Source organism: Dryobates pubescens, chromosome Z (genome assembly GCF_014839835.1).
Source record: "Dryobates pubescens isolate bDryPub1 chromosome Z, bDryPub1.pri, whole genome shotgun sequence".
Lineage (NCBI taxonomy): Eukaryota > Metazoa > Chordata > Aves > Piciformes > Picidae > Dryobates > Dryobates pubescens.
In genome coordinates, this window is record NC_071657.1 from 108,122,916 (window position 1) to 108,135,664 (window position 12,749).

Here is a 12,749-nt window from a genome sequence, read left to right on the forward strand (position 1 = left end):
TGCAATCTCTTCAGGTGAGATTTGCTCGTGGCTGTTGCTGAGGAGGTCATAGGACACTTCCATTGTTTCCTTTGGAACGTTTCACCAATGACTCTGCAAATTGCTTTAGAGATGTGAAAATAAACTAGAGGGTCTTTAAAAGGTTTTAGCTTGTTCTCCGTCCTTACTTCTTGTTTCTGACAAAGCTGGAATATTCATTGGCTCTGATGCTATTGATGAGCCTTGCAATAAAAACTTCTTTCAGTCTCTCCATTGTCCCCTTTTCAGCAACCCTCAGCAATTTGTATAGGCTCCTCAATCTTTCTTTGATTCCAGATAGCAGAAATGTGTCTCTTAACAGTATGCAGATGATGAGATAAAATCTTGGTCTTTCCATGGTAATTATAATCCTGACTTAAATGTTCAGTGCAGGTTACAAATCAAGCCTGGTGTGAGCTGCCTACTTGCAGAGTGAACATCTGCTTTCAGTATTACTGAAACTTGTGTTGCACTCATACTTGAAATGTGAATTTGGGGGTTTCTCTTTGGGGAGAAGCAGGCTAAAGAGGGAGATTCACATCTGTTTAAGATATTCTGAGAAAGTACAGTTTTGTGTTGCTTTGAAAAAAAATAGTTTGTATTTCATGCTGTAGAGATGAATCTGCTTTGTCATCCCTTCTCATTGAACCATTTGAAAGCTGTTCTTGGATGTGATTATTAGAGTTGCTTAGAACTGCAGCTTCCAGACAGTTTTAAGCAGAGCTACCTTACTCATTATTTTTATGCTGCCAGTTTCTCTTCTCTCTGCATTGCTTATCTTGATCTGTGGATAGACAGCAGATACATCTCAATTGTTAGCTCTTGTAGTTTTTATTTTCTTTCTTAGCCTCTTCCCAAAACATATTCTTCATCCTAACAGGTGCTAGGGTTCAAGTTCTGTTGCCTTACTAGAAGACTCCTAAAAGGAAGGATATGAATGCTGTGGAGTCACAGTTATATCGTTTATTTATGTGAATTACCGTTAATGCTTTGCACCTTTTGTTTAACTGCTGACATGCTTTGTAAGTAGTTTGGTTAGGGATACTCTGCCTCTGCAACTAAAGGGCCTGTTTTGTTTCTGAGGGCTATTTCTGATTTGTTAGTAGTTAAGATACCGATTTTGTCCATTGTGTGAATGCTTAAGGAAAAGTAATTGGATTTCCTTGGCTTCCAAGTAGCGTTTATAATGCAAGTATCATAAATAAAATATGAGGATTGCCTCACAGCTCTATCACTGAGAAAACATTCTGAAGCATAACATTATGTAGAAGCTTTCCATGGGGAGATTAAAAAGCTCAGCAAACTCTTGGAGCAGGTACTTGGCTTCAGGCCAAAAACTAGGCAGGAAGTGCTGGCTGCAGTGCATCTAAGCCTAGTAAAATGTGCCTTCTCTAAATGCTTGACCTCAGAATTAAACCTAGCCTCTGCTTGAAAGACTGCTCCTGGAAATTATTAATTCCATTTCAGTCTAGTATTTTCCATATAGAAAGTGTGCCTCAAAGCTCTGCTTTTGTATGACAGTGGTTTAAAAACCTGGAATTAAACATCAAGAAATTAACAATGAGACTGCTCAGGTGGGCTGCTGCTGATTGTAAGCAAGCAAGGGAAGCACCATTGAGTTACATCTGTGCAAATACAGCACACTTCTTATGGTTTTGTTACATTTTACTGCTATTAATGCATTAGTGTAGCATGTGGACTTAATGTAAAAGATTTTACAGCTGACACGTCTTCATTCCAAGCTATTTGCAAAAACCTCTTAAGTTTTGACTACAGGAAATAGTTGGATGAGGTTTCCAGTGTACATGTGCTCCTAGGAAAATACAAACTGTAGTCTCTTTCCCCATTTTCTACCTAATGAGTCTTAATTTGAATGCCAAGAAATAAGAGCTGACTACAGATGCAAAGAGAGAGGTTAGTAGGAGTAATCAAAAAATGTAAGCATGCTGAGTTGTTGTGTGCAGTTCTAACATAATAAACAAAACTTCTCTGACTTAAATAAGCTTATGTTGGATTATGCAACAGATAAATATTAACTTTTCATATTTTAAGTGCTGGGATTTCCTTGTAGCTTCTCCTTTTATCCTCTTAATAGAGCTTACATAAGAGTAATATGAAACATGCATGTGACAATTAGTTTTCCATTCCTTCTTAATTGTAAAATCTTTACATTTCAGCTCAAGTCAAAGATAAAATTAAAGAAAGGGAAAAGAAGCAAAAAGAGAAGAAGAAGCACAAAATAATGAATGAAATGAAGAAAGAAAACGGAGAGGTCAAATTATTGCAGAAAGGTAAGTTCAAAGTATGTAGTGCTATTTCATTCTAGTCCTCTAAAGTCTTTGTAATTGGATTGGATGATGAATTTTAATATGTTTTTCATTTAACTTGCATATGGTTTTGCTTAATTAGTTGGTGTGTGAATTGCAAGTTAAAACCTCATTCTAATAGTTATTTTTGTTTGTCAGTTGTGTTAGGTACTGGAGATTAAAAATGTAACTATCACCAAAAATTTGGAATCAAATTCCTGAACACCAGTGTAGTATTAAAGAGCAGGCATTCTGTATTAATGAGGATCATCCTGCCTAGTGTGTGCGCCGTTTGGTGAGGGGTTACTTAATTTATACACATTGTGGTTCCATATTCATTATATTTCTTAGGAAAAAGGTGTCTTGTTCTAATTAGTTCCCAGAAATAATTTATATAGTTTCCCTCTTCCTTGCAGAGTAGTTTAGATTGGGACAGATCTAGTTCGATGCAAAGTAGGGGCAACCAGAGCAGATTGCTCAGGACAACCAAAACCCTGTATCTTCAAGATGGAGGTTCCACAATCTCTCTGGACACCTGGTATTGATATTTGACCACTCTTGCAGTAAAAAAGTGTTGTCTTGTCATTAAAAGCAATTCTTTTGGTGAAAGGAGTGGAGTATCTAGGAGGGCCTGTTGTGACAAGACAATAGTTAATAGTTTTAAACTGAAAAAGAGGGTGTGTTGAGACTAGATGTAAGGAAGATATTTCTTACAATGAGGGTGGTGAAACATTGACGCAGGTTGCCCAGAGAGGTGGTAGATGCTGTATTCCTGGAAAAATTCAAAGTCAAGTTGGATGGGGTTCTGAACCACCTCATTTAGTTAAAGATGTCCCTGCTTATGATCTTAAAAGGTTACTTCCAAACCAAACTGTACTGTGATTCTGTTCTATAATCTCTCCTGTGAGGAAAGACTGAGATGGGTAGTTCTTGAGACAGGAGAGCTCAAAGAGGGATCTCATGAAAGTGTATAAACATCTGATTGAAGGGAATGAAGAAGATGGAGCCACACTCTTTTCACCAGTGATCAACAAGATGGGAGGCACTGCACACCAATTTAAACAAGTGAAATTCTGTGTGAATGTAAGCAAACCCCAAAACATTCCTAATGTGAAAGTGGTTGAGTACTAGCACAGTTTACCTACAGAGGTTGTATAACTTGTCTGGACAATCTCCTCTATGTGACTGCTTGAGCAAAGAGATCAGACTAAATGATATCAAGGAGTCCCTTCCAACCTGAGTGCTTTAGAGCCTGGCTACATTTTTACACCACCTCATCAGGTATTTGTACACACTGATAAAATTATTCCTCCCCTTACACTTCCTTTTTTTCCATGATGATCAATCCAATGTTTTCAGCCTCTCTTGTGAGAGTAAGCTCTTCTGCTCCCTTAATCATTTTTTGGGGCCCTGTGCTGAACATGCATCACTGTGCACATGTTGACCATGGACTGACAAGCCCAGAACTAGACCCAATAGAATTGAATTAACCAGGTTGGAAAAGACCTTTGAGATCATTGAGTCCAATACCTATCATCCAATACCATCTAATCAACTAAACTATGGCACCAAGCGCCCCATCCAGTCTCTTCCTAAACACCTCCAGTGATGGTGCCTCCACCACCTCCCTGGGCAGCCCATTCCAATGGGCAGTCACTCTTTCTGTGAAGAACTTCTTCCTAACATCCAGCCTAAACTTCCCCTGTCGCAGCTTGAGACTGTGTCCTCTTGTTCTGGTGCTGGTTGCCTGGGAGAAGAGACCAACCCCCACCTGTCTACAACCTCCCTTCAGGTAGTTGTAGACAGCAATAAGGTCTCCCCTGAGCCTCCTCTACTCCAGGCTAAGCAACCCCAGCTCCCTCAACCTCTCCTCATAGGCCTTGTGCTCCAAACCCCTCCCCAGCTTTGTTGCCCTTCTCTGGACACATTCCAGCAAGTCAACATCTTTCCTAAACTGAGGGGCCCAGAACTGGACACAGTACTCAAGGTGTGACCTAACCAGTGCAGAGTACAGGAGTAGAATGAGCTCCCTGCTCCTGATGGCCACTGTTCCTGATACAGGCCAGGATACCATTGACCTTCTTGGCCACCTGGGCACACTGCTGCCTCCTGTTCAGCCTGCTGCCGACCAGTACCCCCAGGTCCCTCTCTGCCTGGCTGCTCTCCAGCCACTCTGACTCCAGCCTGTAGCACTGCATGGGGTTGTTGTGGCCAGTGTGTAGAATCCAGTACTTAGATGTGTTAAATCTCATGCCACTGGACTGTGCCCATCTGTCCAGCCTGTCAAAATCCCTCTGCAGAGCTCTTCTACCCCCTAACACATCAACTCCTGCCCCCAGCTTCGTGTCATCTGCAAACTTACTAATGGTGGACTCAATCCCCTCATCCAGATCATCAGTGAAGATATTAAAGAGGATGGGGCCCAGCACTGATCCCTGGGGGATGCCACTAGTGACTGGCTGCCAGCTGGATGTGGCACCATTCACTACCACTCTCTGGGCTTGGCCCTCCAGCCAATTCCTAACCCAGCACAGACTAGGATGGATCCCATCCGGTCCTATGGACTTCCGGGGGTCCAAGTGGCTGAGCAGGTCTCTTAACTACTTCCTTCTGGATCACAGTGGAACTGTTCTGCTCCCTGAGTCCATCTGCCAGCTCAGGAGGCCAGTTGTCTGGAAGACAACCTATCCTGCTATTAAAAATAGAGGCAAAGAAGGCGTTAAGTACCTCTGCCTTTTCCTCTTCTTTTGTTACTATGTTCCCCTCTGTGTCCACCAAGGAGTGGAGGTTGTCCTTGCCCCTCCTCTTGCCATTAATATATCTGTAGAAGGATTTCTTGTTGTCCTTCACATCAGTGGCCAGTCTAAGCTCGAAATGGGCTTTTGCCTCTAATTTTTTTTCCTGCATGACCCGGCAACATCCTTAAACATTCCATGGCTTACCTCCCCTTCCTTCCAAAGATGATACCCTTAATGATGTTTCCCTTCATTCACCCAGAAGCTCATTGCCCATCCAGGCTGGCCGTCTGCCCCGGCGGCTCATCTTCCGGCACATTGGCACAGCCTGTTCCTGCACCTTCAAGAATTCTTTCTTCAAGTAGGTGCAGCCCTCCTGGACCCCTTTGTTTTTAAGGGCTGTTTCCTAAGGTACCTTCTGAGTTAGTTCCTTGGGTAACCTGAAGTCTGCCCTCCAGAAGTCCAGAGGGGAGGTTTTGTTGCTGCCCCTCTCAGCTTGTCTGCATATTCAAACCTCAAATTCTTTCATGGTCGCTGGACCCCAGACAGCCTCCAACTACCACATCTCCCACCAGCCCTTCTCTATTGGTAAAAAGAAGGTTAGGCAAAGCCTTACCCCTGGTAGGCTCACTCAGCAACTGGGATAAGAAGCTATCCTCCATACACTCTAAGAACCTCCTAGACTGCTTCCTCTCTGCTGTGTTAAGTTCCCAGTAGATAGCAGGCAGGTTAAAATAGCCCATAAGAACAAGGTCTGGTAATCTTGAGACAGCCTCTAGCTGCCTGTAGAATAATTCATCAACTTCTTCATCCTGGATGGGTGGTCTGTAACAGACTCCAACCAGGATGTCTGCCTTGTTGGTCTTCCCTCTAATTCTCACCCACAGGCACTCAGCCTGATCATTCTTGATCTCTAGTTCCATGGTGTCTAGGGCCTCCCTAATGTACAGGGCCCCCCTTCCACCCCTTCTCCCTTGCCTGTCTCTCCTAAAGAGCCTGTGGCCATCAATTACAGTGCTCCAGTCATGTGAGTTGTCCCACCACGTTTCTGTGATGGCAACTACATCATAACTTTCCTGCTGTAACAAGACTTCCAGCTCCTCTTGTTTGTTACCCATGCTTCGTGCATTAGTGTACATGCACTTCAGCTGGGCTGCTGATTTTACCCCTGATTCCAGCTTACCACCCCCAGACTCCTATCTGGGGGGACTTGTTCAGCCCTTCCCTCTTCAAATCTATTTTAAAGCCCTGTCAATTAGACCTCCAACTCCCTTCCTAGAACCTTTTTCCCTTTGGGGGGTAGGCCATTTCTTTTTCCCCCTCTGGGACAGATGTACTCCATCTGTTGCTAGCTGACCTAGTGCCACTTAAAATTCCCCAAGATTGAAAACCCCAAAATTCTGTACTGCAGATGTATCTTGCCAGTGATGAGCAGAGGGAAAGGATCATTTCCTGCAATCTGTTGCAATGCTTTTCCTGATCCTGCCCACGAGACTGCTGGCCTGCTTTGTGGCAAAGGCACACTGATGGCTTATGGTCACTCTGTCATCCACCAGGACCCCAAAGTCCTTCTCTGCTAGGCTCAGACAGTTGTGTCCCAGTCTGTACTGGAGCATAGGATTATTCCTCTTAGGTGCGGGACTTAGTATATCCCTCTGTTAACTTTGACTGCTGAGTTGGTCTATTTCTACAGTCTCTCAAGGTCTGTCTCTGGCAGTGCAACCCTGTGGTGTCAACCACTACTTCAAATTTTGTATCACCTGCGAATTTCTGGTGGGTGAGGTGCTCTGTCCCATGATGCTGGCCTTCAGTGAAAATGCTTAATATTGGCACAAAGTATCAAGACCTGCATTACTCCAGCAGCAACTGTCCTCCAGCTGGACTATGCAGATGATCCTTTGAGCACAGCAGTTAAGCCAGTTTTAATCCACATCACTGTTCACTTATGTGGGTCATGATGCATCGGTTTTTCTGTGAGGATGTTGCTTATTTAGGCAGACCATTTTTTTTTCATCAGTTATTTTAAGACTCTGCTTTTGAAGTTAGGAACAAATTCCTTACCTTTTTTTTTTCGGTTGTTGTTATCTTGGGCTTTATTTGCAAATAAAACCTTGAAATCTTCAAAACAAGTTATTATCTTTGGAATGCCAATATGAGGTCAGAGGCCTATGTTGATCAGATCTTGAGATACCAGCTTAGCCATTGAGTAATGTGTAAGCTGGTGACTTCCTGTGAAAAGAACAGACTTGGCTTGTCTTTACTGAGCTAAGAGGGAGCTGCTTGTTGAGTGCAGCACTGTCTTAACAGTGAGGTTCTTCAGGTTTTTTGTTTGCATACCAGCCTTTTGTTACCAGCAGATAAAATGAAAGCTGCAAAGACAGAAAGTCTTACTATACAGATCTAATGTTTGGTCTTAATTAAAAAAACATTTACACAGAGGTTGTGTTAGAAGACCTCTGCTGTTCTGAACAAGATAAGTAACAGGATAGGTTATTCTTACAACAAGCCATTGAAGCTTTCATAAATGTAGTTGTTGGAAAAGGGTATGGGAGGAAGCATGTGTGGCTCTGATGGGTAGTAGACAGTTATCTTAAAGATAGGAGTTAAGGTATCCTTGTAGTAACTTTAATCACATCCTGTTCCTCCAAGTCTGGAATAGCTGTTCTCAAGGTGGTTATGGTTATTCAACTTCAGGAGGAGCTTAGACAACATAAAATAGGATTATTTGATGTATCTTGAGCCTGGCTCTTCTAATGTTTAGCACTCAATCTGTAAAACCTATAAATAGAAAAAGATAGCTGTCAGTGCTCAGTTGTACTCCTACTGTCTGGTTTGTTTCCTGGGCTGTGTATTGAGACACCTTGAAGATATGTTTGTTTTCAGCACATGGTCTATTAACTTTCCAACCTGTCAGTGATTGATCCTGCTCATCCTCTATCTGCAGCATGACTGCACATTCGTGCCTGCTCAGAATTGTGTGTGCATGTTTGAACTCCATTAGGATGTCAGTTTTTCTAATCCTTAGGAATTATTTTGTAATATTTTTTCATTAATTAATCATTATAAAAAAAAAGATTGAAAAATATATGAAACCAAGTGCAGAATAGATAATGATATATTAAAAGATAAAATTCTGTTAGTTAACTGTCTGGCTGGTACAGTCAAGGGGTTTTAGGGTCTAAAAGGCTTGTCATGATTTACTTATGCTGGGTGGCTTTTCTTGTGTTCGTACTCTATGGCTGTGACTTTTATTTATCACAGGTTGGTGAATGGCATCCAGGCTGCCCCTGTTCTAAGCTATTTTTTTTTTCCAGTTTCTTGTGGTTATGAACTTCAAACTCATTGGAAGATCCAGAGGGACACTTTTGTGGTTTGAACTGGTATTTCTGTGTTGACTATTTAAAGACAGCCTGAAGAGCTGCAGCAGAGATGAGTCATCATAAATTTCTAACGTGTCAGTACCTTTAGTCTGGATTGCAGTGAGAATGTTAAAAAATGCTTGAGTCATGTCTGGTCATAAGGGGCTATGTGACGAAAATGAAAATCATTAACCAGAGGTTGCTTCTTACATATCTCCCTCCTGTAGCCTGCTAGGCAGAACATCTCATAGTACTGCAGTGGGAGGTAGTTAGTACAAGCTAAAGACTTCATGTTTTTAGCTAATGATAAGAATAGCCCCTGCTGTGACTCTACACCATGGAACAAGGAGTAAGATGCTGTTTTCCAGTCCTTTAGATGAAAAATCTAGGAAATGTGGTACCTGTTTAGATTCCTCTACACTGTTCTTTCCTCAGTGTTCCTACCCCCCACCAAGTACTTCTCAGCGCTTAAATTTTGGTGACTGAGTTCTAAAGAGAGGAAGTGAAAACTGATTTTAATCACTGGCTGCAGTTAATGCTTGTCCCTTCCTGCTACTAGCTGTCAGCTAGAAAACTGTGGAAAAAGAACAATTTAGTATTACTAATGTTGTTTGTTTTCTGAACTTCTAAGGTTTCTTCCCTAATGATTTTGGGGATTCTGACCTCAAAGCTGAGAAATGCTGCTCTGGTTGAACCAGCTTTTGTATGTGTGTATCGCATGTATGCACCTTTATTGTGATTACTGGTAAGGACTCCTTCAAACACCTTTCTTGAAGATTTTGGGATGTGAGTGCTTGCCTCAATAGTAACTACTTGAGAGGTGAAACGTTAGATTGTATCAGGCACTGCACTGCTGAAGCCAAATTTCACTTAAAACAAAGCTCCTTTGGATATCTCAGCCTTACAGTGTTTGGATCTTTATTTAGCTTTTTGGAATGCTTGCTTACATTTTCACCAAATTCTGTATGCCTGCTGTTGGGTGACTTGGGCTTTTGGTACCCCTTAGCCAAGTGACAAGTAGCATTACTGATTTTGGAAGCAGCATCACATTTGGCTTTAAAATGTTTTGATGTATGCAGCATATTTTAGCTTTGCTGAGAAATACGACTTCCAGAAATCTGCTTTCCATTTTATGTTTGTATTCCTCAAGAAATTTGTATTCCTTTGTGTGCTAAAACAATTGAACACAAATATTCTAAAGTTGAACATATGTTGACATCAAAGTGCTCTGAGGAACAAAATACTGTACAGTACCATCCACACACTCCAATAAAGGATGGGGAAGAAACTGTAGTCTGATCCGTACTGTAGTTAAATGTACTAGAATGTTACTTTCAGGAGGGCAAATTGTATAAATTCAGTGTTAAATTTAAAAGTTCCAAATTTTGGTGTAGGAAAACTGGTCCTACCTCTTATATGTGTTAAGGTAGTGTTGTGATTATTTTTTTAGCCTTAAAAAAACTAGCCTTGCTCAGTGTGTGGAGTGGACTGATGAGGGTGTAGTGGGCAGTGTAGCTAAGCAGCTACTGCGGAGGAATGGGTTCTGCTATTTGTCTTTGCCTGCTCTTGGTGGTCTCTGTGGCCTAGTTCCTGTCTGACAATGCTGTAAGCTGATCCTGTTCAATGATCTAGCAGTGAAGTGAGTTGTTTTCTGCTGAGCTGTGAAGTCAATTTACTGCGCAATCAGATGAGCATCAGTCAGTACCAGGAACAGTGTAGGACTGTGTGCCAGGGGCAGTGAGTTCCTAGATTGCTGAGCTGTATCATGTGTCCACATTTGAAAGCTGAACAAATAATTACGAATTTAACCTTTTCCCAGTCTTTCAGTATTCAATTTAATATTATACTCCAGCTGTAATTTTCTCTACAAAATACAGTGTCTGAAGTATCCAAAAATAAATTTTTCTTAAGTGCACTTACTGCCAATGTGAAAATGAAGGAGAGTTCTTGACAGAATTTATCTTGTGTATACAGTGGCATAAGGTGGCACGAATTTGAAAAAGGCTGAAAACAACTAATCCCATTTTGAAGGCATCTTACCTTCCAGTTTCTGCTTGAAGTCCTTTTAGAGAACTAAGTTTTACCCTTGTTGGTAAGTCTTTAATTCCAGTAGTGTTCAAAAACAACAACAACAAAAGATACCACCACAAAAAACCACCAAACAACTCCCAAACATTTGGAATACTATTTGTCTTCTGACTTCCATGTTTTAAGGTGTTTTTTTCCTCTCTGGTGGCATTACTAGCTCAGACCTTTGAAGAAGGGATTCTCATTTTGTCTCCCAAGAACAGACATTCCCCATTTTGAGTTTTCTGTTTTTCTTTGCAGTTGCAAATAGCAGTTCAGGGCCGTCTGCTACTTCGCATCATAGTTCTTCTGGTGGCATTTTTGCTGTACAGCCTTTTGTTCCTTCAGGGTTTGTTGCTGTCTTGGTCTCCAAGTGTTTCAGAATTAAAAATTACCTCAGATCTATTCTTTTTGGTGTGTAGAATCATATAATGACTTGGCTTGGAAGGGACCCTAAAGATCATCTAGTTCCAATGTTGTTGCTGTGGGCAGAGCCACCTTCTACTAGACCAGGTTGCACAAGGCCCCATCCAGCCTGTCTTTGAACTCTCCCAGAACTGGAGCCTCCACAACTTCTCTGGGCAACCCTTTCCAATGCTGTACCACTCTCACAGTGAAGAATTTCTTCCTAATGTATAATCCAAATTTAGCTTCTTCCAGTTGGAAGCCATTGCCCCTTGTCCTATCACTGCATGCCTTTGTAAAAGGTCCCTCTCCAGCTGTCCTGTAGCCCCCTTAAAATACTGCCTGGAGCTTTCTGTTCTCTAGGCCATATAACCCAAATTCTCTTAGCTTGTCTTCATAGGAGAGGTGTTCTAGCCCTTTCATTATCATTTTTTGCTCACCTCTAACATTTCTGTATCCTTTTTTGTTGGGGGTTCTCCAGAGCTGAACATAGTACTCTGGGTAGGGTCCTATGAAAGTGGAGTAGAGAGGGCAAATCACCTCTCTTGACCTGCTGGCCACACTTCTTCTGATGCAGATCAGGACACAGCTGACTTTCTGGGCTGCAAGTGCACACTACTGGCTCACGTTGAGCTTCTTATCAACGAGCACCCCCAAGTTCTTCTTCCGAGGACTGTGTTCTCTATTCATTCTTTGCCCAGCTTGTGTTTTTGTGCTTGAGATTTCACTGATGCATGTGCAGGACCTTGCTTTGTTGAACTTAATGATGTTGGCGCTGGCCCACCTCTCCAGCCTGACAGTGTTACTGTGGATGGCAGCATGCCTTTCCTCTGGTGTGTTGGCCACACCATACACCTTGGTGTCATCAGCAGACTTGCTGGGAGTGCCTCAATCCACCTGTCTGTGTTGCAAGCAAAGATGTGAAACAGCACTCATCCCAATACCGACCCCGGCGGAACACCAGTCATTGCTTGTCTCCAGTGACATCAAGCCATTGACCAGGACTCTGAGTCAGATCATCGAGCCAATGATATAGAGTTGTGTTTACAGATGAGAAGCTGCTAGCAAGTATTTATCTGATTCCAAATGTGCGTATCATTTTAGCAGCTTCTCATGACTTGGGAAAGTGTGTGCTGATGAAGTGGAATACTTGAGATATATATAAAAATTACAAAGCTTTTGTAGTCTGTGATCAAAGGCTAAAACAGTTTATATTAGTAAAATAGTTGTATATAGTGAGCAGAAAATGTCTTTTCAAGTTGGAGAGTGATTACCAGAAAATAATTATTTTTATCCTGTTGTTAAGAGGTTTTTTCCCTCCATGCGAAGGTTTCATGGAGGTGGTGAGAAAATAAACACAAATGTTCTTGACTTCAAAAATGTTGTAGTGTGATTACCTTTAAAGTTTTTAATACTTATGTAGGCATATACCAAGTTAACTAAACCATATTTTTGAGTACAAACCTTTTGCAGATTTTGGCATTGACTTACATTAAGTTGTCTGATTTTAACTGTGTATGTTACCTACGTTTTTTGTTGTTGTTTCTGTCTTAAAAGCAGCACTACAAAGTGCAAATGCAGGGCGGGCAGAGTGAAAGGGGAAGTCAGATTATCTTCCTCCTTCTACTGTAGAAATGGAAGCTGCCAATTTTTGAGGTAGTTTTGCACATTTGCAGATTCATGGCCATTTTTATTTATGTATTTCAACTAGTAATAATGGAGTGCAGTGTAGTATCTGAATCATAGAGTGGTCTGGGTTGGATGGGGCCTCCAAAGGTCACGTAGTCCAAACCCCTCTGCTGTAAGCAGGGGCATCATCAACTAGATGGGGTTGCCCATTGCTGAATGTTCAAAAACGA

At 41.8% G+C, this 12,749-nt stretch overlaps 1 protein-coding gene across 2 annotated transcripts in view; it reads left to right on the forward strand.

Moving 5' to 3' along the window:
- RSBN1L (round spermatid basic protein 1 like) overlaps positions 1 to 12,749 on the forward strand; it is a 46,711-nt gene that overhangs the window by 10,867 nt on the left and 23,095 nt on the right. For both annotated transcript variants that reach the window (XM_009902276.2, XM_054177962.1), the window contains exon 2: positions 2,196 to 2,309. In XM_009902276.2, coding sequence (XP_009900578.2) covers positions 2,196 to 2,309 — 114 coding nt within the window. The remainder of the gene's footprint in view (positions 1 to 2,195; positions 2,310 to 12,749) is intronic.